This window comes from Silurus meridionalis, chromosome 4 (genome assembly GCF_014805685.1).
Source record: "Silurus meridionalis isolate SWU-2019-XX chromosome 4, ASM1480568v1, whole genome shotgun sequence".
In the NCBI taxonomy this organism is placed as follows: Eukaryota; Metazoa; Chordata; class Actinopteri; order Siluriformes; family Siluridae; genus Silurus; species Silurus meridionalis.
This window is the reverse complement of record NC_060887.1, coordinates 12,145,463-12,169,847: the sequence shown is the minus strand read 5'-3', so window position 1 is coordinate 12,169,847 and position 24,385 is coordinate 12,145,463. Positions and strand designations below refer to the sequence as shown.

The following is a 24,385-nucleotide window of genomic DNA, read 5'->3' as shown; positions in this document are numbered from 1 at the left end:
AAAAGAAAGACAGATCGTGTGTGCGCTACACCTCTTCTAAACTGTTGCTGTTGACAACTTGTGACACTTTATTTTGAGTTTAATTTTAAATCAAACTCATTTTGAGCTCCGTCCATGTAGCTTAACAAGGTCGTTCAGAACGCCGATTCAACAGACGCTTTCCTTCCAGTAAATCAGAATTCACTATTAATACTGACAATTGTGTAATACACTATTCTGAATTAAAAGGTAGCAGGTGACTTTATTACTACATTATTCTTTTTTTCAAGGCTACCCAGTTAATTGTAGGTTAATGCCGTCGTCGGAGTTTGACTACATTTTTGATGAGCTCAGCTCTGTGTGTTTACTGACGCAGGTGCATTAACACAACGCAACTCCCTGGACTCGTGTTTGGACTGCCTGCTTTAATTGCTTTGAGGCATTGTGATAATTTACTATCGTTTTTGAATGGTGTTTTTAAATAAAGCGTTTAAAAGACTCGTGGAGAATTAATCGAATTAGTTTATTTCTTTGTGCTTTAAATTGTCACGTCTCAAATAAACGATATTGGCAAAAGTATTGGGACATCTGGCTTTTCCATCCTATGCTTTTATTTTAGAGGGACAGCGCATGTAGGACGTTTTGGAGACAAGGTGAAGAAGGTGAGATTAAAATGGTTTGGACATGTGCAGAGGAGGGACATGGGGTATATCAGTAGAAGAATGCTGAGAATGGAGCCACCAGGAAGGAGGAAAAGAGGAAGGCCAAGGAGGAGGTTTATGGATGTGGTGAGGGAAGACATGCAGGTAGTTGGTGTGAAAGAGGCAGATGTAGAGGACAGGGGGGTGTGGAGACGGATGATCCGCTGTGGTGACCCCTAATGGGAGAAGCCGAAAGAAGAAGAAGAAGAAGACAAAGGAATCTTATGTGCAAACTGGTAAAGTTCACTGAGGCTCCTTGTTCAGACACTTGTTCAGTTCAGCCCACAAACATTCGAAAGGATTTACATCATGTTTTCTTAACAGCCACTCGAATTCTTTCACTCTGATGCCTTTAAACTAATTCAAAGCTATAGGCCCAGTTGTGACAGTTTCTGGATGATGTCTTGAGGTTTTGCTTCAGAGTTTCAAGATAATCCACCCTGCTGACTATTTTCTGACATGTGCTAGTCAACTTTTTTTAGCAAAACATCTCCACACCATGATGCTGCCATGCCAGTGCTTCACAGTTGGGGTGTTAGTTCTTCTATATATAAAAAAAAAAAAAAAAAAGCCTCACCCTTCCCAACACGGCACTGAGCAGTATGGCCAATCCCCAACAGCCTGGTGATCACCTGCAGACACTTCACTATAGCTTTCTTTAATAGAGTTTTTAAATCGGTTTTTTTCCATGCAATATAGAACTTTTAATGGTCAATGTCCTGTATATTCTTTGGCATATTCTCCTGCTACTTCAAACTTCACTAGTTCCTTGATTGTGGTAGCAGGGTCAGTTGAACCCTTTTTTTCTTAAGTTAGGTATAATCTAGGATTATCATCTCATTATTAAAGCTCAGTGAGAGAAAGAGAAGCAGATGCACGGACGAATGACTGACAGTGAGAATAACCGTGTGCTTAAGCAGTTCTAAGCAACACGAGTGTTCTTGAAAGGAAAAGGGGGAAAAGGAGGAACCATGGCTAGGCATCTGAAAATTCCGATATCAGAAACCATGGATCGAAAAAACAACATGTCTTTCTAAACTTTATTTTTATACTACTTTCGAAGTTCGAAGAAAAATGGTTCGCAATCTGAAAAGTGTAAATTTTCGAAAAAAAAAAAAAAAACGTGTGAGTTTTTCCTTCGAAAAGATGTTTGACGTATGGTTGGAAGGTCATGAGTTCAAATCCCTGCACGGCCGAGCTGCCAATGCTGGGCCTCTGAGCATGGCCCCTCAACCATCAACAGCCCAGTTGTATAAATAAGATAATTGTAAGGGCGTCTTGCTATCCGGCTTCACTCAGCGCACAAATGAACGAGGCGGATCAAATGAGGCAGACAAACACGTGTGCTAATCATCGCTGCATGTAAAACACGCTCGTACACACCTATTAACAGGCTTCACTGAATGTAAACTACATTTGCAGTTCATACACTTGACCACTGTACTTCCCAGAGCAAAACACAGAACATGTGGCTTGAAGTAACATGAGGGGAAATAAAGGATGTTCAGATACAGATGAACACAACAGTAATCTATTCCAAATACACTATATAGACATAACATTTGTCAACAACTAACCAGACATGTTTGTCTTTATTTTTTAACATCCCATTCCACATTAAGTTCCCATCTTCTTGGGCTAGGTTTTGGAGTGTGCTTGTGGAGATTTGTGAACAACGGTCTTAGTAAAGTCAGATACTGATGTATGTGATGTGAGGAGGCCTGGGGTACAGGTTTGGGTCTCCTAGTTAAAGTGAAGATAAAGGTTTGTTCTACTGCATCCAAAGACTATTTGTGCGCCTCCAACTTTGTGGTAACAATTTGGGAGAGAAGCACATGTGGCTGAAAATGTCACGTGTCCCAATATTTTTGCCCAGATACAGTAGTGTATGTGATTGGGTGTTGGGTTCATGAGGTCCTGTCAAGATGTATATGAAGATAGATATGAAGATAGATATGAAGATGGATGGATGGATGTTTTTTTTTTCCCCCCCTTGACATCCTGAGGTATAATCTTGAATCATCTTGCTACTGTTTAAGTAGTTCTGAGCAACATGACTGTCTGCTGTTGCTAAAAGAAGAAGGAAGCAGAAAAAGCTACAGACAGAAAGAAAAAGAATAAAAAGGCAGAAAATCATGGCATCATCACCATCATCATTATCACTCTGCCCGCTAGCTTTCCCAGCTGCTGTTTCTCCTCTCATCCTTTTTTTTATTGTATTTTATTTTTTATTCCACCCTCTATCGCTACATCTGCCTTCACCCCATCCTACCCTTTCTCCCTCTCACCCCCTTTGCGCTTGTTTTCCTCCGTCCTCGTCTCCTCCACATTCTTTTTCTGACTCGGTGAAACAGGTCAAGTGTTACAAAATTCACCCTGCAGCTCGACCTGGCAAATTGAAGACTGGCTTTCTCTTATATAAACACACACACACACACACACACACACACACACGCACAATAGAGAGTGACTCTGGACGAGTGCATGGCCTCTCACTCTGGCAAATGGCAATAAATGGTGTTTGAGTTGCATTGCACAAAAAAACAAAAAACGCTCTCTGAACCATATAATCATATCTCTGCACTTGTCATGGAAGTTCTGCTTTGGTGTGTGTGTGTGTGTGTGTTATTGTGATGCATTATTGATGCATGCGTAGAGTACTGCAGAGTTAATATAACAGCACGCTGTGGTAAGCCGTGGATGACTGAAAGCTACAGAGAAGCAAATCGATGCGGCTGATGTTTTAAGTGATATTTTGCAACTGAGTCAAGGTTTTTTTTTTTTTTTTTTGCACGAAAGAGCAGGCGAACGCGAGCGGAAGGCCTTGATCTTTCTGCTCCCCGGTCGGCGTTCAAGCAATAGATAACAAAACAGCGAGAAGTTCGAGAGAAATATAGGCGAGAGAAATAGAAATATACGTGCGCTCTGCTGGGCTGTCAGACTGATTATTTCACTGGTTCAACGCACTCGTTCATCCACGTCCCTTCATCACTCCTGTAGCTAAAGCACCAGGAGGAAGAGAACGGAATGAGGAGTGTAGGAGTGGTGGATAGAGGAGTGGTTGGAAAAAAGGGCATGCTGGGTGGATAAAAGAAATAAGATTCCTCAAGTCTTAAAACAAATAAATCACCATAACACGTCATTTGTGGCAGTACATGTGTGCCAACTGGGGCATGGAACCAAGTGGTAAGAATCGCACACCCGGGTATGATTTTACTAAGTGTTTCCTGACTCCGCCCTCCATTTACAAAGTGACACTCGCTACCGCTGCCACAACTATTTCTAAACGTAACACACAACTTCAAATACATGGATTTCAAATTGTAACACACAATGTTATTCCCAATGGGAACAGGTCATTTTCAAACAAATCATAACATGATTTCCAAAAATACATGATTTCAAATCCGAACAGCTTATTTTCCTCTCGTAACATATAACTTCAAATCAAAGATTTCGTTTCGTAATGCGGAATTTCCAAATACGTGATTTTAAACCGTAACACAATTTCCAATAGTAACGTATAATTTCCGAATCTTAAAATGTTATATTCAAACGGGTTATTTTCAATTAAAACACATTTTATTTTATGTATTTAATGTAATTTCATTATTATTATATCTGTTCACATGATTCTTAATTCGAAATCTTGTCTTGCATGTTACTAGTGTATATCCGCTACTTACTGAGTACCGTTACGGGATTTCAGTACGGGAGCTGGCAGTATTTTGTACATAAGTGAGCAAATGAAAGGGGTGTGTGTGTGTGTGTGTGTGTGTGTGTGTGTGTGTGTGTGTGTGTGTGTGTGTCTGTGTGTGTGTGTGTGTGTGTGTGTGTATTTGTTTCCTTGAGAGGACGCAGTCATCTGCTCTCTTTCATCTCGTGCTCTGTTTTCGCAGGTGGGCTCACACATGGAGCAGGAACTAGGTTCAGTTGATGCCAATACTCGAGGAGCTTTTTTCTAATGCAGCTGCAGAAGCAAGGCGAGAGTGAGTGAAAGAAAAAGAGAGACAGAGATTGGAGAAGTTGAGAAATTTTGAAAGAAATACAGAGAGAGACAGACAGAAAGAGAGACATACAGATAAATACAAAGAGAGATACAGAGAGAGAGAGAGAGAGAGAGAGAGAGAGAGAGAGACAGAGAAACAGAGAGAGAGAGACAGAGAAACAGAGAGACAGAAATACAGAGATCGAAATACAGGAGAGAAAAACAAACAAATAAAGTAAGCGATAGAGAGAGATGCAGAGAGAAATTCACTGAAAGGAATAAAGAGAGTGAGAAACCGAAAGAAGTATAGAGAGAGGCGTACATAAAAACATCCATCCATCCATCCATCCATCCATCTATCCATCTATCTATCATGTATATACTGTGAAAGAGGGATACAGAGCAACAGACATATATATTCCAGGGGACACACAGTGGTCCCCTGGAACTCGCAGGGGTCTTCCGAAAAGCACCTATGGTACCTTAGTGAATTCATCTAAACATGATGTCACTTTACTACAATAATGTGTTTTTAAACATTTTTATAAAATTTGTTAGTAAAAACTGTTCAAAATGTTATTCCTAACGTTCCTGAACATTCGATTCCCACGAATCCTACTTGCTGTTAGTTAGGTTCCAAATGAGAACCTGCAAATCATCTGAACCGCGGAATAGAAAAATATTGCGTGAGAGAGAAACAGAAATCCAGAAAGAAAAAAATGCAGAAACAGACAGATAGAGAGAGAGGGTCAGCTGTGTTGGTACACATCCTCGCCTCTGTTAGTCCTCGCTCTGCTTCTTTCCTCTGAACGCTGCCATGGCAGAAGGCCAATCACGTATCGGCGCCGGGCCATTTCCCACATTGCATCAGACATCCTGGCTGCTTTTTTTCCCTTCTCGGTGCTGTGGCAGCACGCGGTCAGATAAACAGATAAGAAAATGAGGTAAAAGAGGAAACGAGCATGTGTGTTACCAGTTATACCTCTCACCAGTAATAATAAACCGTGTGTGCTGTGTAGCCGCGCAAGAAGGTTTTATATAATTCATTCAAAAAAAAGAATACAGTGATGATACGAATGGTGTCCCTAGAGCTGAGAGTAAAGGGGCCTTGTTCAGGGGCCAAACAGTGGCAGCCTGGCGATACCGGGGTTTGGACCCTTGGCGTGACGATCAGTAACTGAGCCCGAACCACTGAGCTGCCCCCCTCTAAAGTCATCTTGTATCGCTGCTTCAGTCAATTTTAACAAATGCTGGAATTCAATTAAAGAAATTCCAATTAAAAAGCTATAATGCAGGTGGCAGGGCAATCACACACACACACACACACACACACACACACACACACACACACACACACACACACACACACACACACACACACGTATTCACACACATATACACACACGCACAACTCCAAAGAAACAACACACTTCAGGAATGTTATAGGAGAATACATGAGGCCACCAAGTGGTGTTACTATAGAAACAATGGAAAAAGAAAAAGAAAAAAGTGATTAGCTATTAGTGACATAGCTACAGCCAGATCTATTTAAAAAAAAATTAAATAAATGTCCTTCTCGTGCATCACTGTTGCTATGGCTACCTGCCATTTGTCGATCCTCGCCTCACCCAGCGTCTTCCTTTGCTTCGACGGTTTAATAAGCCTGCCCGTGTCCTTTAATGCCAGAGGTCATTAGAGGTCATTGATCGCCGCGACGTTACTGTCGCTCGGACGTATGATCGTTAAAATCCCCACAAGCCCTTTAAGGCAGGGGATGAAACGGGACAGGTCGGGACGACTAATTCCGCCGTTAGCTGTAGGTGATGTCTTAACCCAGGTGTCGCCGCGGGAGACGGGAGGCGAAAGACCAGACCCGATGTCTCCAACCGACAGCCTCGGGATAAAGCGCTGGCCTGCTGTGCGAGCGTGTCCACCCTGCTGTTAGCGTGCAGGATTAAAGTGCCGTATGACACGGCGGGAGGCCTGGGACGCACCGCCGTTTAGATCAGATCAGCTCTGCTCTGCGTGATTCTCTTTATGGCAGAATGTGGGGGGTAAGAAAAAAAGGGCTAGGCATGGCGCATTTTTGTCTAGTGATCTCTACACACACCTTAGTACTCATACTGAGTCATGCAGTCGGCCCTGAATAGTCCATCCAGGGACGATTAGCCACTTCCTGTTACTAAGCATCTCTATCAGAAACCAGGCGGTGAGGTCCGTCCCGAAAAAGCCACAGGGGATCAAATAAATGTGTGCATTCTGGCAGACAAATGGCCTGAGCAAAGCAGTGTGCTAGTGGGTGGGTGTGTGTGTGCGCGCGCATTGCGTGCTGGTGTTTTAGTCATCCAGCAATCATTACGCTGTCCTTTGCTCATTCTGTTTGTCCTCCCACTCTTCAACAACTCGGTAAATACACAGCTCTGAAAAAACTTTCGGCCACGCCGGGGGCCGCTTTTATCCGCTGGTGCGACTGCTGTCCTCTAGGAACCGATAGACTAATAAACGCATTAATAATGCATTTGGGACTGCGCGAGAGAGAGAGAGGGGCAGGCATCTGGTCCTCGCGCCAGGTTGCAATCCAAAGCAATTAGAGCGGGCAGATGGCTAAATGACCACGAAAAAAAAAAAAAAAGCCAAACTCCAAACGACAGCGACATGTACAAGTGTGCCAAGCGCGCCAACATTCTGACCCCATCAACTCCAAAAAGCGAGTGAGCAAGAGCCAGAGGGAGAGAGAGAGGAAGTGGGGGGGGGGGGGGAAGGACAGAATGTAGGGCAGAGCTACTTCGGGAAGAAAAAAAAAGTCTGGCGTTGTATTAACCGCAGTAACAGGGTCACCTGCTAATGCATTCGTACGAGTTGAGAACACGCAAATCATAAGATCAGACCGATGTCTGTGGGTGACAGGAAGAGGACGCGGTTGTCATGTCGGAGGGGGGTCGGTTTTGTTGCTTTGAGAAATGTTGGCTCCTCTAATTTAAACAAAGCAGCCTTTGATAGGGGAGTTGTGTCCCACCGAGACTGAGTTCGCTTCTCTTTAAACTGATAACTCCACTTGTACGAACACTCATGCCAGAACTAACAAATCCACATTCCTTTATGCAGTGGGCTGAAAGTACACACACACACACACACACACACACACACACACACACACAGTTCTTTTAAAAGGCATTGATGATTATTAGCCCCAATCCATGTGTAAGCAAAGTCTCAGCTGAAAATCAATAAACTGAGGAAAAATATCCCAAGAGATTTAATACACAGTAAATACACACTATATGGACAAAGCCATATTTCCATATTCTTTGCTTCACGTAAAAACCAAAAGAGCCAACAATGCCCCTGTGCACAACGCCAGCTTTGCTCTGACCTCAAACCCTATTGAACATCATTAGGATGAATTGGAGCGCTGACTACACCCCTCCTCACCTCACCTCACCTCACCTGACCTACACCAGTACCTGACATTACCAACACCCTCATGGCTGAATGGAGCTTCTTTCCACAAGCCATCAGACTTCTCAATCAGGCATGTCCATCTAAAACAAATCCCAGAAGTCCTTATTATGCATCTGCACCTTACATTCTAATAATCATTACTACTGTTTTTTGGCCTGTTTTACCTCATTACCTTAATGTTTATATTTTCTCCTTTTTTTTTTTTTTACTCTTATTCTTAATATTTTATACTTAAAGACTTTCTGAGCGGGAGATCGGATTTTCATTTCCCTGCTAGTTGTATTCTGCATATAACTTTGTTTGTGCAAATACAAATCTTGAATGATCACAAATCTTCACAAGCAGACTCCATTCCTTTATAGAGAACACTTGCTTTCTAGAGGACACTTTCAGAGTTTGGATATAAAACGCTTCAGGTCATTGTCTTCTTGTATGGTGAAGTTGTGTCCAATTAGCCGCAGTTCAGATGGAATTGCATAGTGTTGAAGTATAAAATGGCCGCCATGTTGGTTCCTTTCATCTGAGAAAAACAAATCTCCAATCTTCCCTGTTCCAAAACACCCCCAATTCCAAAACATTTTCTCACCTGCTATCTGTCTCATATAGGATCTTCTAATAGGAGTTGTTTTTCATCCTAGAAAGTCCACACACCCCTATTAAAAATCACAGCTTATCATGTAAGAAGGTGCCATTTTTCTTCACCTGTCTAACAGATTCCTGCAGGTGTTTGTGCCAAAACAGTTATTTTTGAGCTACCAATAATCAAGAGTCCCAGCTGAAGAGAAGCAGCTATGCTACTGTAACCATGCTTGTCTGCGCGTAGGTTTTTTTTGGGGTGGGGCGTTCTTGCTTTTGCAACATTATTCTTAAAGCCATACACAAAATGAAAGTTCCACCTGGGTCTCATGGGTTTCTAAGTCATTTGGATCAGGGTTATGGATGATGCGTTTGAGCGTTTGTTTCTGTGAGGAGAAAAATGTTTCTGTCAAACCACCCTGCCCCAAAAAGAAAAAATATGAAGTGAAGAATAGATAGTCCTGCGGGGCTTTATGAAGAGTTCTCAGCAGCCTCCTTGAGGAGTTTTCAAAGTAACTCTTGGTGTCCTCTGTGGGATCACAACGATGCCCCCATTTTTCTCTACCTGCAAATTTTTTTTTTTTGCATTTATGGAATGACCTGGCCTTTGGTGCACCTGAGCAGCTGCTTGCTTGATGGCCAAGCAGTCGCAGATTGAACAATATTCTGGGATTTGACTCCTTAACGTCTTAACCACTGAGCTACCGGTGGGTCCAGTTTGTCTTCAAGGTGGAAACTGGAATATCTGTAAGGTGTCAACCAGCTTTGAACAATGATACCAATGGTGCTGAAGTGTGAAATGGTGTGGTAATAATCTAAAAGAAAGAAAAGCAAACTGCAGAGCTGCAAACATACCAATCATTCAGGAAAAATCTTAGTGTCCATCTCTTTTTCTTTTTCCAAAATTGAAAAATACTCAATGCTTGAATGGGCTTGTTTCTAATAACCCATTAGAGGCTTTGGTTTCTTTGGTGCGTGTATCTGGGTTATCCTTGACAGGTGATGCATAGTCAGTGCCAACACACACACACACTTTTTTTCAGGTTAAAGGAGTGAAAGAAAGTCAAACTCGAAAGTAAAAACTTCACATGTCAATGCTATATTTTTTTCAATACTTTAATTACAAACCAAATAATAAAAAAAAAAACGAAACAATACAAATACCCAAAAATGCAAAAAAAAAAAATTTAAAGAAAAAACAGAAAAAAAATTAAAATCCTAAAACAGGACAAGTGGTTAAATGACGACGAGGAAGTGTCAGAAAATGTTCATCAGAATCGTGAATTTCGTAGCACGGGAATTCCAAAGGCAACACACGAAGCACTGATCGAGCACCGACAAGATGTTTTAAAAAAACGAATCGAAAGCAGTTAAATCAGACAAAAGTGAGGAAATAAAATGTCCTTCATGCTTCCCCGTATGTATATGTATTTACACACACACACACACACACACACACACACACACACACACACGGTTAAAAAAAAAAGGAAAACTCGACATCAATTATTCGATCTTAGTTTTTCTTCATTGTCACATATTTATAATATTTATACTATGTACAGATAAACGGGTTTGGTCAGGTGACATTTAAGGCTTCGAGTCGAAACAGAAGAAGTGAAAGGACGCGAGGGGATCGAGGGGCCGAGGGAATGACCCCCGATCGTGCTAAGGACCTTGAATTTCATCCCTGGCTCTGTTTTTTTTTTTTTTTTTTTTTGCATCTCTTCTTTAATATTCCAAATGTGTGCCTTGCGTAGACGTTCTTGTGGAGTCCGAGCGGCTGCAAGGTCGGCTCGTTCTTCGCTAATTAGCGGCGGGCGAAGTTGAAGCCCTGCAGCGGCACGCCGCCGATTCCCTTTGGCAGACATGACGTGCGGCCTCGTTCGAGACGGCCGAACTGAACCTGTGCTGTTGAACTCACAAACTACTTTACCCGGCGTGCCTTGCTCTCGCTCTGTGAAGGATGCTCGTATAGATTCAAGGGCAGCAGGGAGGAGGATGATCGCTTACATCGCATGCATATGTGTGTGTGTGTGTGTGTGTGTGTGTGTGTGCGCGTGATGGAGTTTAAATTTCGCTGAGGGCGAGTGTGTGTGTCCACGATCCTGGAGCAAATTACTACTCTCGAGTCAGAAACAGTTTAACATGCTGACTCATGCATGTACACACACACACACACACACACACACACACACACACACACACACACACACACACACACACACACACACACACACACACACACACTCTCTCAGGTGGACACCTGGCTCTCTATACGTGTGAACGAGGCTGCATTACGCACTAAAATAGGTCTCTATAGGCGCCTCGGACTTCGGCGCTCGCTATAAATAGGTGTCTACAGTACGCGAGTGTGTGTGTGATGTCTCGCGCCGTTCACGGCGGGTCTCCGCGAAAGCACTGCTCCGCCCAAAATGTCCTATTTACAATAGATGTTTGCACATTTCTCATCACTTCGTTTAAGAAAAATAAATTGTGTACATATGTTGCAGACACCTTACACCAAAAAATATAATATATATTTATATATGTATGTATATATACACACACACACACACACACACACACACACACACACACACACACAAACACAAACACGATCACCCTCTCTTAGTGATTCATTTCATCCCACCCTCTCTCTATGAATAGCGGCCGCCTTCAGACCAAGTGATGGAGAATAAAAAAAAAAAAAAAAGGAAGTGATAAATGAAAAAGGGTTTAGAAGAAAGGGACAGAAACACCCCACGGCGTGTGAGAGAGAGAGAGAGAGAGAGAGAGAGAGAGAGAGAGAGAGAGAGAGAGAGAATTGATATATTTAACGGTGCAGCCATGGCGACCAATTAGTACTCGCGCGTTTATAAATATGGAGTTGATTAATTAGCTTTGTACAATTAGAGATTAGAGCTGGGTGTAGCGGCGATGATTATTTTCACCATTAATTACATCTTCTCCGGACGCGTGGGCCGAAGGTCAAGGCTTTGCACTGGTGTGAGTTTATTAGTGTCGGATCCTCTGGCTGGGAAGTGAAGCGGGGTACGGAGTGATCGAATGCGCGAGCATCAAACGGCCTTCCTTGAGCGCTCTTTGTTCGTTTGCTCGCTCGTCCTTTCGTTTGCTGATTTAGGGGTCAATTAGATATTCCTAAACAAACCAAAAGCACCAGACGACTCACAGGCCATGATTAATGATGAGCACTTGAGCTGTGAATTGAATGAATCGGAGGGAATCGCTAAAGGTGAACCACTTGGGACTCATTAAGAACGAGAGAGAGAGAGATAGAGAGAGAGTTAAATAGTGATCAGGAACAGGAAATATGGTCTCAACGACGTGAACTCTTAACCGACTGAGAAAGTGTTTAGTCGAGGTTGGATGCCAGACAGTACAGCTACACGATGCTAAAACCAACAACTATTTTTCAAGAAAAAACTGTGATAAATACACTGCAATTAGCCAGATATGTCATGCGATCCGTCTCTATTAGGCTTGTGCGAAGAATCGGCCCAATGATTTAATCTGTTACTTACACACACACACACACACACACACACACACACACACACACACACACACACACACACACACACACACACACAAATACTGTTTACTTATCATCACTACGTCTGTGTTGGGTTTCAGGAAGAGGATTTTGAGCATTTTTCCATTTAGAATTTTTGTGCTAGGGGATATTGACCAATTTATACTGACGCTTCGATCAATCTAATTAGGCTTTAATAATTTTTAAATAACCTACTCGGCTGCTATAATTGCGCTCGCTTCAGCGTGGGTATCCAAACCCCCTTGTGATGTTTAAAGCGGCCATTTTGTTGACTAGAGCCTTAATTGCTGCTCCCCTACTTCTAACGCACCTACGAGCAGAACGGGGGCTAAACGAAAGCTTTGATGTGCAGCCAATCGTGCGAGAGACACGGCTCGCAGCAGAACGCTTACAAGCGGGAGATCGGCCAGAAACCTCCGAACGTCTAGCTGACGGGATTAGGGGAGAGAGAGAGAGAGAGAGAGAGAGAGAGAGAATAAAGTTCACAGCAAAAGACTTGCTCCACAGTCTAGTGGTAGAATTATGAGGCAAAAAAAATGGAATAATAAAAAAAAATCAATCAATCTGACCAAACCCTGGTTACACACATCCACTAAAGCACAGTGTGGATTCATATATAACCTTGTGTTTCAGTGCGTGCGTGCGTGTGAGAGGGAGATAGAAAAAAAAGAGATAGTGTGTATGTTTTGTATAATAATGTGTGCACATTTAAAGTCTTTCATTTCTCTCTTCACCATTGTCTCCATGACAACCATTGCTGTAAATAGGAAGTACTGTATAAACCTCTTATTTGTGTTTTTGCTCTCTGTCCAGCCCCTGACCCCCCACATATCATTGTGTTTCTTCCCAGTGTTCAATCATCAATAAATCCATCCGTCCATCCATCCATGTCCATTAGTCTCTCTCTGGTGTTTAATAATATTTATGGAATTAAAAAGAATAATCTTCAAACTGAAAGAAAAAAAAAAAAATCCTTCATGAGCAGGTCCACTTCAATCCTTATTCCACTCAGCTTCTCTCTCTCTCTCTCTCTCTCCTTTGCCATCTCCCTTTGCTTCCACTCTTACACGAAGACAGCGGTCCTCGAGATGATCGAGCCGTCTCTCTGTGACTCCATGTCGTCGTCCAGGTAGGCGGGGCCTGGGTCTTCATCGTGTGGGCGGAGCTGCAGGATCGGCCCGCTGCCGCTGAACTGGTCGTAACGCTCGTCCTCGTCCTCCAGGTCATCAAACTTCCTGCGCTCAGCCTCGTCAAGCTCGCTGCTCAGCAGGATGTCCTGCGCCGTGGGCGTGTTTTCCACCAAAGCCACGCCCCCCTGGTGCAGCCCCATATTCCCTGCTTTTTCTGAGAGGCCCACGTCCCCCTTGTAGATGGGCGCGTTATTGTTGCCGTGGTTGCCCGTGCCGTTCTTGCTGCCCGACGACCCGAAGAGACGCGCCACCGAGTCATAGGGGGCGGAGTTCCCCTTGCTGTTGCCCCGGTAACCTTGCTGTTGTCGGCGGCTGCGGGTTACCAGGACGGCAACGAGGGCGCCGACCAACAGGAGGGCCAGGAGGCTGCCGATGACTGCGCCCGCTACCACACCCGCATTGGAAGAAGGCATGGATGCTTCTAAACGAGGAGAGAAAGAAGAACAGAGCAGAACAGAGCAGAGTTAGGAAAAAAAAAGATGAGAAAAGGAAAAGAGGGAGAGAGAGAGAGATGTGGTAGGGAGGGGGCAAAGACAGTGATTTCCAGATGCTTCATTTCTCACACTGCAGAGCCATGTGACTAGATGTGTGTAAATGTGTGTGTGTGTGTGTGTGTGTGTGTGTGTGTGTGTGTGTGTGTGTTTTCTCCTTAGAGAGATTGTTTTTCAGTAAGGCCAGTTTGTTGCGTTCGCATTGTAAAAGCGGCAAACCAGGGGTGGGTTGAAAAACGCAACATCTATACAGTTTTATAACACACCAGAGGACAAGGATGGATGGACAAATTGGATTGACTGAAAATTGGATGGATGGATGGATAGATGGATGGAGGGTAGGGGAAAGGAGGTGCTGATTGACAATGTGAGACAGCGTGCAGACAAGTCAGCCTTGAAGGCACAAATATAGAACAGCACACAGCTTTTCCCTCACTTCCAGATAACCCAGAAGGAGCGTAGAAGTGTGTGTGTGTGTGTCAGCATACTAAACTGACATCATGAGGGGAACGTGCATAAGGGTGTGGTCAAGCTGTAACATGTCTAACCTTCAAGAGAAAAAAAAAAAGCAGTTTTTGGGCTTAGACGAATTCTCCTATAGTGCAGAAACAGCTTGCGGGTGTGTGTGTGTGTGTGTGCGTGTGCGTGCGTGTGTGTATAGAAACCCTCATCACTTGACAAGAATGTCTAAGCCAGACGTGTAAATCCAATCCACCTCCTCTCTCGCTCTGGTTTAAGCACTCTCCCCTTCTCGGCGTCTTTCTCTCCACTCTCCTTGCTGTCGTCCCTGCAGGATAACACTGTCCTAAAAGCAGGGCTAAAACGGGAGTTTTGCTTCGCGCCGTCCCCTGGCACAAACACTCAGACACAAGAACACCCCGTCTCTCACGTCCCATCACCTCTTTCTCTCACTTCAACCGTTACCTCTCACCTCGACTCAACACACACACACACACACACACACACACATGACAAACGCACACCTGTTATTTGCGCAGGGCTTCAAATCTGGCTGCATGCACGAGACTATTTCTCCCAGAGTTAGTTCTTGGATCTTTTTTTTTCCACGCCTCGTTAGTCGCTCCTTTTCCACGTACCTCGCAGGCACAACCTCGCACACACTTGCATACTGTTATATATTCACTTGCATGGTGTATAAACCATATAAATGTACACATCAGTGGGGAGGGGGGGGAATCAGTGGGTCATCCTTAAGGGTTCTGTAATAAATATATAGTGTGCATAACGTGTATTTAAAGGTAGGCTCTTTCTAATATAATTCAGTTGCCCACTTGTTTAGTTTCGGCATGGTATTTTCATCCTCAGTTCAAAATCCGCATCAGCTACTTACTGATTATATATCAGGTGTAGATATCATCATGTGCTGGTGTTTTGTCTGTCAAGAGCAGCACTGTGGGATTATTATCATTTTTTTAAGAACTAACCATGTAAGAACTCGACTTAAACGCTGGATAACCAACAAAATCGTCTGTTTGGTAACGTGCGAGAAGTCTTTAAACCATTAACACTGATATGATAAATGTGACCGCGAGCTGATCTTTTGTTGAACGTTTCTTTATCTTCGGTGGCGGCTTTACCGAATATTTGTACACAATCTTTCATTTCAAAATGCCATACTGTTCCAGACTCAAATACGCAGACTTGCCTCAAGTCTGATATTCCAACTATACATTACAATCTCTGGTGTATGTCGGAGTCAGAATCTCTGATGTACGCTATTATATTAGCAAATGCGCTGCATTCTTATTAAAACGGCCATTCTAAAACAGCAGTTGTCACAATTTTTAAACAGTAAACCTTCAAGTCCACAGTAACAGAAGGATTGTACATGCACAATTCACCAAGGAACCACAAAACAACACTAAAGCCTCTTAACAAAAACACCTGTTTTTGGGTGTGGACTGGAAGAGAAAAAAAAAAAAAAAAAACGGAAAAACTATGAAGCGATTGTAGTCGTTGCCGCGACGACTCGACGAGCCGGAAAGTAAATAAACGGCAGACGCGGGTCGAAGCGGCTCTTGTTTCCCTCGTGCGCAGTACATGGACGTAAGCGTGTTTCGGACGGTTCAGTGGGGATGAGCAACATTTTCTCTATCTCCGAACAAGCCAATAGTATGGAAACAAATATTTGTTCAATACTCCACGTCCCCCCCACTCCCTCTAATTCAGACCTGAAAATCACTCCAATCAGATTCCAAACTTTTTCATTCTTTTCGTAGGAACCCTGGAAGATGCGGCGGTAAACTCAATGGCCAATAAGCCTCCTATGAGACACCGCGTCCATTGCAGGGCACCATGCACACATGCTTAAACTCCAACTCCAATTACCTGAGGAAGGAGGAAACCCGAGAGGAAACGTTACTCGGGAGCAAACCTGAGCCTCTGAAGCTGTGAGGCAGGAAATACTTCCTGCTGCACTGCAATGACACTGTACAGAAACTGCATATATGCTGTTCTCCATGTTCAGGCTGTACGCTGTTTAGAACATAAACTGCCTGTCCAAAAGTATTAGGACACCCGACTTTTCCAGGCCCCAAACAAGCACAAAATGAAAGCGCACAAATGTATATGATGTCCTTGGATGTGGTTGCGTTACATTTTCCATTCGCTTAAACTAGGAGAGCCAAACCTGTTGCCCAAACAATGCCCAAAGCAGCTCCATGAAGATACGGTTTACATGGCATGGCTATTGAACACCTTTGGGATGAATTGGAGCACTGACTGCACCCCAGGCTTCCTCACTTCACCTACATCAGTACCTGACTTAACTAAGACCCTTATCGCTGAATGAGCACAAACCTCCACAAGCACCCTCTAAAATCTAGTGGAACATCTTCCCAGAAGAGTGGAGGTTATAACAACAGCAAATGGGACTAAATGTGAAGAGAAAATCGCCTACCAATCTCATGCTCAGGTGTCTACATATAATAAAGATCACCCGATTAGCGCAACAATGTGCTTGCTAGTTGCTCCATTCATTTTATAGAATACACACAACAGACTGGCTTTTGTGTTTCATTACAGAGGCTTCTCGAGCTCAGAATGTTTTCGTTCCGCTTTTATTATCTATAATGAGATGAACGCGCTGCACTGTGCCAAAATTAAAAACCTTCGAAATTGCCATGTGGTCTCGTCAGGAGGAAGATCATGACGTCTAGGACACGCCGGTGACCCGAAGAAATGCTAAAATCTACGACGAGGGACGTTTTTTCGGCGAGCGTGATAGCGTCGCGTTTACGATGGTCACCGCGACCGCTGTGGGCTCGCACAGATGCACAAAAATCACCGCTAAAGAATATAACAAGCCCCCCCCCTCCTCATTCTCTCTCTCTATTATTCTCTCTTTCTCTCAGGTAAAATTATCTTAAATCTATGATGTTTTTTGCTCGTCATAGTGCAGCAGGGAGCTGGGTCTGGAAGCGATGAACAAATGAGGACATGAACGAGGGAGCGGAGCAGAACGAAGGATGAGTTAATAGCCGGCAGAGTGCGGGCAGAGATTTTTTTATTTTATTTGTTTTTAAATTTGTTCACTAAATGGTAAGATTAATTTTTTTTTTTTTTTTAAAAGGGGGGAAAAAAAAGGAGAATAATAAAAGTGCTTCAATTTTAACCTGGAAAACTCTCTCTGTCTTTCTGTTCTGGGGATGAGTGATGGAGTCTTCACTGGGGGAGAGCTACACATGAAGCTTGTAGCTTCCACTCTCGTATGCGCTCGCACACACATCAAGCGGCAACTGCACGACAAGTCAAATCTGCTCAGGCTGACCCGAGTCGCCATGGAGACGGTTGCCAAGGGTGAAAAAGAAAAAATAAATAAATAAATAAAGCAGGGCTACCGAGTAGGTGGCTGACCATTTCACGCCTGTCGACACTGTTGCGCTCACCTACTGTCGCGCACCTGACGCGCTAGGACCGCCTCGCACGCCCCCGGCACGGCGCTGAAACCGCCTCCCCGCCGCTGTTAAGCGGGTGGTCGCGTAGTCATCAGCAGCAGACACTTTCATCTCTCTCCCTCTCTGTACTCTGTGTGTGTGTGTGTGTGTGTGTGTGTGTGTGTGTGTGTGTTCAGAAAGCGAGCCATCCAGTTTTTTCAGCCTACATGTTTCAACAAGAGCCGGAATTCGGTCCAATTACCGCATAAACACGAGCTTCTCTGCAGTGCTCCGACAAACAGGGGGCTCTTTTTTTTTTCCTATAAAAAAAATGTAAAATCGGGGGGCGAAGCGGCGCTCTGCGCGACGTGAACGATGCGTGTTTATTGTGCTAATGCGGGCTTAAGAGGGTCGCTGTTAGTCACTTGTTTTAGACAGAGATAGAGAGACAGAGCTTGTTTTTTTCTTTCTGGGGTAAACACCATGCAAACTAGTTCAATGAATAAAAAAAAAAATTAAAAACAACACACACAGAAGGACTGATTTTGCATCGACCAGCTTTGCGCCTGCGCGTTCCTCGCACTCTCGCTTCCGGCACCTTGTGCAGAAGTGCAAAGCCACAAAACCGCTAGTCTTTTTATGTTGCAGTTGGAGATGAGACTAAGTGTAATTAATTTTCAACTTGCCAATATCAGAGATCGGTCTACAGAGGGAGGAGGTGACAAGGTTAAAAAAAATAAAATAAAAATAAAAAAAGGAGGGAAGGATGAAACCCTTGTGCACTTCAAATGAACTCCTTGGCGTCTCAGATATCGCGCCGGCCTTTTCATGCCGTGCCCGACCATCCGAGTGTACAAACCCAAGATACAAGCCGCTGAGCACCTGGGTGGGAATTCGCAGTCCCAAAGTCCAGCCTGACTTGGCCTTACAGCCTAATTAGCATTTCGCTGTCATCTCTTGATTCCTCCCTGCAGCGAAGAAGAAGGAGAGAGAGAGAGAGAGAGAGAGAGAGAGAGGGATGACGAGGACCAGGTGCTGAAGCAGGACAGGATGCTCAAGGAGAAAGGGGGATGCGATTTATAAGCGAAAGAAAAACGGAGTCTCGAAGTCGGAATCTGCGTGCCGCAGTTTCACAGGTTTTAAATGCCATCGCCATTCGTCATTACTTTACGCCTCTGCTCTCTGTTACATCTCCTCCTGCTCTCATCGCTCTTTCCCCGTTTCCTTTCTCACACCCTCGTCTTCTCCCCCCCGATCGCTGTGCTTCCATTAGAATATTAGACTGGCAGCTTTGCGAGGGAGACGATTTGTCAGGCGGACGTTAGGGCTTCGGGTGTACTAAAGGCTTTTTTCCGCTCCAAGTCCCAGCGAATCTTCGTGCCTTCATGCTACACAACACCATTTACACAAGGCAAAGATGACACTTAGAGAAAGAAATAGCAAAGCGAGTGTGAGCAAGGAGGGGAAGAAGGAAAAAAAGGCAGTGAGACAGAAAGAGGCAGTAGATAGAAGCCTCTTAAAAGACGTGTTTGCAGAGAGAGAGAGAGAGACACACATTTTCTATCATTACTACTTGGGGGGCGTGAGCGGAGTGATGTTCCCCCCGGTGGTAAAGTGCACTTCTATATTTTATACCACCACAACTGCTTGGTGGAAGAGGAGCAGAAAAAGGAAAGGGGGTGAGGAACACGGCTGATGACAGAGGCCCGAGAGCAGCACTCCATCGCAGCCCAGTGCCATAAGGAACAGTTCATACATTATTACAGAGCTCTTGGCTTCAAACACCTCAATGCATTTCATTCTCAAACACACACACACACACACACACACACACCCTTAAGAGTTTCTAAGTGAGGTTTCATGTTCTAAGGTACCACCAGCTCCACACAGGTCACACAAAAAAGTGTAAAGTAAGACAGAAAGTAATCATAACCACAAGATCCAGTATGTCCAGATACTGTATGCTGTGAAAATGCTACATGTTTCTATGACACTACAGTCCACTGATACATTAATGGTTATTGCGGTTCAGTATAACCACATCATGACCGCCTGTCTAATATTGTTTTTGTCCCCTTTTGCTGCCAAAACGGTTCTGACCCCTCGATCATTAACAGCATCAACTTCTTCAGCAATTTGACCTACAGGAGCTCGTCTGTTGGATCGGAGCACAGGACCAGCCTCCGCTCCCCACGTGCATCAGTAAACCTTTCCTTCTTGGAGCACTTGTGATAGATACTGATCACTGCAGGCCCAAAACACGGAACACTTTTGGAGACGCCCTGATCCAGTCGTCTAGACGTCACAATTTGGTTCTTGTCAAACTCGCTCGAATCCTGACGCTCGCCCATTTTTCCTGCCTCTAACACGTCAACTTTGAGAACAAAACGTTCACTTGCTGCCTGATAAATCCAACCCACTAACAGGTGCCATGATGAAGAGATAATCAGTGTTCTTCATTTCACCTGGTCGATGTATAAGGAGCAGGTTGTCCATGGATGTCCCAGTTCTTCTACTATTCGATACTTAGTGCAACAAAGCTGACAGGTTCAGGAAGGGATGAAGAGATCACACACACACATGACATGATAAGACCAGTCGGTGCACACACTTACTCTATACATGCAACATGGAACATGACAGACACAACAAACTGCCTTACGCCGATACCCACAATCCCCCGGGAGGAGGAGAAGACGCCCAGGACAATGAGCGAGCTGCTCATGTTCGGCACTTTGTGTCACTTCAGCAGATGCGCTACGTGTCAGGGGGTGTGTGAGTAGAAGAGCAAACGAGAACACCCAGGATGCCTGAACGATACTTTGTAAATCGGTGTGCGTGTCTGCGGTGTAGCGGTTATTTCAGAATACTGCGAGTGTCTCCATTTCCCTAAGGTTTGTGTGGCTCTCACTCACCCCTGACGAACACAGCGACCTGGTCCTTGCCGGTGCCGAGGCTGTTCGTCACCTCGCAGATAAACGTGCCGTTCACGCTGTCGTCCACTTTCCGTATGGTCAGTTTGTTCTGGGCCACTTCCACCGAATCGGGCATACGGCCTAAGCTCCTGTCAGGGAAGAACATTAAAATAACATTAAAAAAAACGCATTGGGGACGTTTCTGTTCTGCCACACCGCCGACATTACTGTCGTGGAGTGGAGCCAGGTAGGTAAATGATTCTCATATACAGCAGTAGACAGACAGAGAGGAAATCAAACACAAGGTCAGCCTTTTCGCAGCAAGTTTTGGGTAAGAGAAAGTTTAAGCCAAGGGTGTGAAAATACTCTGGGGAAACCAAATGGTGTAGGGTGTGTTCTAATACTGCAGATTTACAACAGCATTGTTTTTAGTTCGTCTCTCAATGCTGGCATAGCTTTTGAATCTCCACATATTACTGTGCACACATGTGAGACGAAACCATGACTAGATATGAGTAGTCATTTTTTCGGCTTTGTCAGCTTGCTTTCTTTCCATTTTTTTGGAAAGTCAGTTCTTGTCTCTCGGTTCTCACCATCGCTTGGACGTTTCTTACTAGAAATTCGAAGTTGTTTGTTTTTTCACCTTAGTAATTCACTGAACCCATTGCCAGCGTGTAAACGGTGCGGGTCTCAAAATGCCCAAAAAAATAGACCACTGAACATTATTCAATATCACAATGTTTAGAAAAGCATGATTTGCTCACATTTTCCAGTTGACGGTGGGAGGAATGGGGTTCCCCTGATACAGGCAGGTCAGCACCACATTTGTCCGGCCTATATACCAGTTACTATCATATCCTACAATCTGCACCTGAGGAGGATCTGCAAGAGAGAGAGAGAGAGAACATGTTTACTTGGTGCCTTTTCAAAGCTGCACAGAGGTTTTGTGTTTGAACTAGAATTACACAAGCAAACTTGCAAATAGAAACTCGCACTACAGGTTTCGAAAACTGAATTGACGGGCGACCGTTCACAATTCACTCAAGTGTCTATGCAGGAAAATTCCAGGCAGCAAGCTGGAACTAATTAGTCTCATGAGACTTTCGTTCTACAAAATGACGTACATTGGACATCCAGTTTCACGGGGAAGATCTCGGATGTGGGCAGTGTGCGATGCGTCACAGTGCAGCTGATCTCCCTGCCGTTATCGGCCGGCGTGGGCGCCAGGTAGTAATCGCTCTGCACCGTCACAGTGTTGTCCGAGTTGGCGGTGAGGACCGGTTGGGACAGGTTGGCGCTCGGAGGTGACCAGGAGATGTTCGCCGCTGGGCGTCCGTTTACAGACTGGCAGCGCGCTACGGCCACCGGAGAGGTGCCGGCTTGCACGGTGATGCTGGTCCCCGAGTTCTCAGGCTTGGCTGGAAGAAAGCGCGAAAAAACAAAATAAATAAGTAAAGAAGTTTTGACCTTCATTTCACAGAACACTCTGACAGAGGAGAGAAAGGAAGGAGAGGAAGCAAGGAAGAGAGGAGGAAGGGAGAGAAGTAAACGCGGAGGATCGGGTTGCTTCTTGCACAGTGCTCGCATTGTACGCACGTTCCTCTCGGAGAAAGACATCAAAGGGGAAGAGAGGAGAAAAGCGACGGAGACGAGGAAAGACAGGAGAGCGGCTGCCTCTCGGCATGATAAGCAGGCGGATCAATAGCGCAAAGAACGAGAGAGAGAACGAGAGAGACTGGTCAAGGTTACTGCCATGCTTCACACATTAACAGCGGTTCGATTGATCTGACAATATCATGCAGAAATCCAGGAACAGCCTACAGCACAGAGAGGACGCGACTCAAATATCTCATAAACCACACACACACACACACACACACACACACACACACACACACACACACACACACACACAAACAAAGTTAGCTCACCTAGTATGACGAGCGAGCTGACTCCCTTTTCGTTTCCGGTGGGGTATGCAGCATACTCGCAGATGTACTTCCCCTCATCGGTCGGTTCGATGTCTGTGATCTGAATGGTCGGGTTTGCCAGAGAGGGGGGGTCCATCGTGAAACTGACACGCCCCTGCACTGGCGACGGCATGGGGTAATTGACCCCAAAACCCGGATGAAATACTGCGATGTTGGTCCGAGCGCCACTGCTCTTTTCTAGTATCCAAGACACCTAACAGCGAAACAGGGAAGACGACTGAGGTTAAAATAACCTAATAAATAAATGGCTGCACTCATAAAAAGGCATCTCACACACACACACACACACATTACAGGAGAAAGGCATGATCCCAAATCAACAACTTCCTTCACAAGTGTGTGTGTGTGTGTGTGTGAGAGTGACAGAGCACAAGCATCTGGCCAGTAGAAGATAAGTTGGCCTCTGACCTGTGTGAGCTGGGTCTGGCCTGGATCAGGAAACTGACAGCGCAGGACCACCGTCTCTCCCGGATACGACACCACTTCGGGCTCCACCTTTACCTTCTGAGCCGAAGAGCCTGCAGAGACAGAGGAAGGAAGAAGAAGGGCCTGAGAATGGCAATTGCTGTTTTTTTTCCCACCCACATTTTACATACGAGTGCCTGCAGATGTAAAATATATGACCGACAATCACTGCAATGGAAAACCTTTTCTGATTAAAATTATTTACCATCCTACAACACACTGAGGGAAACATACTGCAAGTCATTAGTGTGCGTATGTTGTGTCCGTGCGCACATGTGTGTGTGTGGCAAATGGGGAGCAATAAAACAATAAATCTCATAAAAGCAAACATCTGTTTTCCAAGAAACCCCTCTCTGTGTTGAGCGCTTCGAATAAACTTAATGCCGCTCCACTCTGTAGGTGTGGACGTGTCTGGGTCTGAGAGAGAGAGAGAAAGACAGAGACGGAGAACCCAACCCGGTCCTGCTACATAGATTAATTCAACTTTGAGTACGATTTCTTTACTTCTCTTTGCAACTTCAGCCTAAGTAGCCAGGGGAAAACCCGAAGGGACATTTTCACACTATTTTCAGTGACGGGGCACTTTTTTAATTCCTCTTTCTAATTCGGAACAAACTTTCAGCGGCGGGTTTTTTCAGCAGGGTCACGAAGGTTCAGTTTTCAAAGACAAAACGGAGCTGTGGATTGAATCGCACGCGCACCAGAGACAACATTAAATAAATAAAAACACACTACGATACTCCTAGCCATTGTTATGATATACAATACACACCACAACATGCACTGAAAACTCGAGACGAAATAGTCTTGAAAAATACAATTCCTACCATTTACGATAGGTGTTTCGCAAGTACTATACACTATATGGACAAAAGTATTGGGACACCTGACCTTTCCCGCTATATGTGGTTGTTCCACAAACACAACTGTATAGGATGTCTCTTGATACAGTAGCATGACATTTTCCCTTCGCGTAAACAAAGCCAGCTCTATATACATGTAGTTGACGTTGTTTGGAGTGGAGGATCTTGACTTGTCTACTGTAGAGCTCTGACATCAACCCTATTAAACACCTTTGAGATGGTCTCCTCACCTACATCAGTACCTGCCTTTACTAACACTCATCGCTGAATGAGCACAAATCTCCTCACTCC

The 24,385-nt window shown here is 44.5% G+C and overlaps 1 protein-coding gene across 3 annotated transcripts in view; it reads right to left on the bottom strand.

The window, feature by feature from the left end:
• si:ch73-22o12.1 (nectin-2) overlaps positions 1 to 24,385 on the bottom strand; it is a 63,940-nt gene that overhangs the window by 19,580 nt on the left and 19,975 nt on the right. For 2 of the 3 annotated variants that reach the window (XM_046846376.1, XM_046846377.1), the window contains exons 3-8: positions 23,175 to 23,284; positions 22,707 to 22,959; positions 21,900 to 22,193; positions 21,540 to 21,657; positions 20,776 to 20,924; positions 10,162 to 13,894 (exon numbers count right to left, since the gene is read on the bottom strand). In XM_046846376.1, coding sequence (XP_046702332.1) covers positions 13,347 to 13,894; positions 20,776 to 20,924; positions 21,540 to 21,657; positions 21,900 to 22,193; positions 22,707 to 22,959; positions 23,175 to 23,284 — 1,472 coding nt within the window. In that variant the 3' untranslated portion in view covers positions 10,162 to 13,346. Of the gene's footprint in view, positions 1 to 10,161; positions 13,895 to 20,775; positions 20,925 to 21,539; positions 21,658 to 21,899; positions 22,194 to 22,706; positions 22,960 to 23,174; positions 23,285 to 24,385 lie in introns of those variants that run through there. The other variant, XM_046846379.1, reaches the window with a different exon arrangement.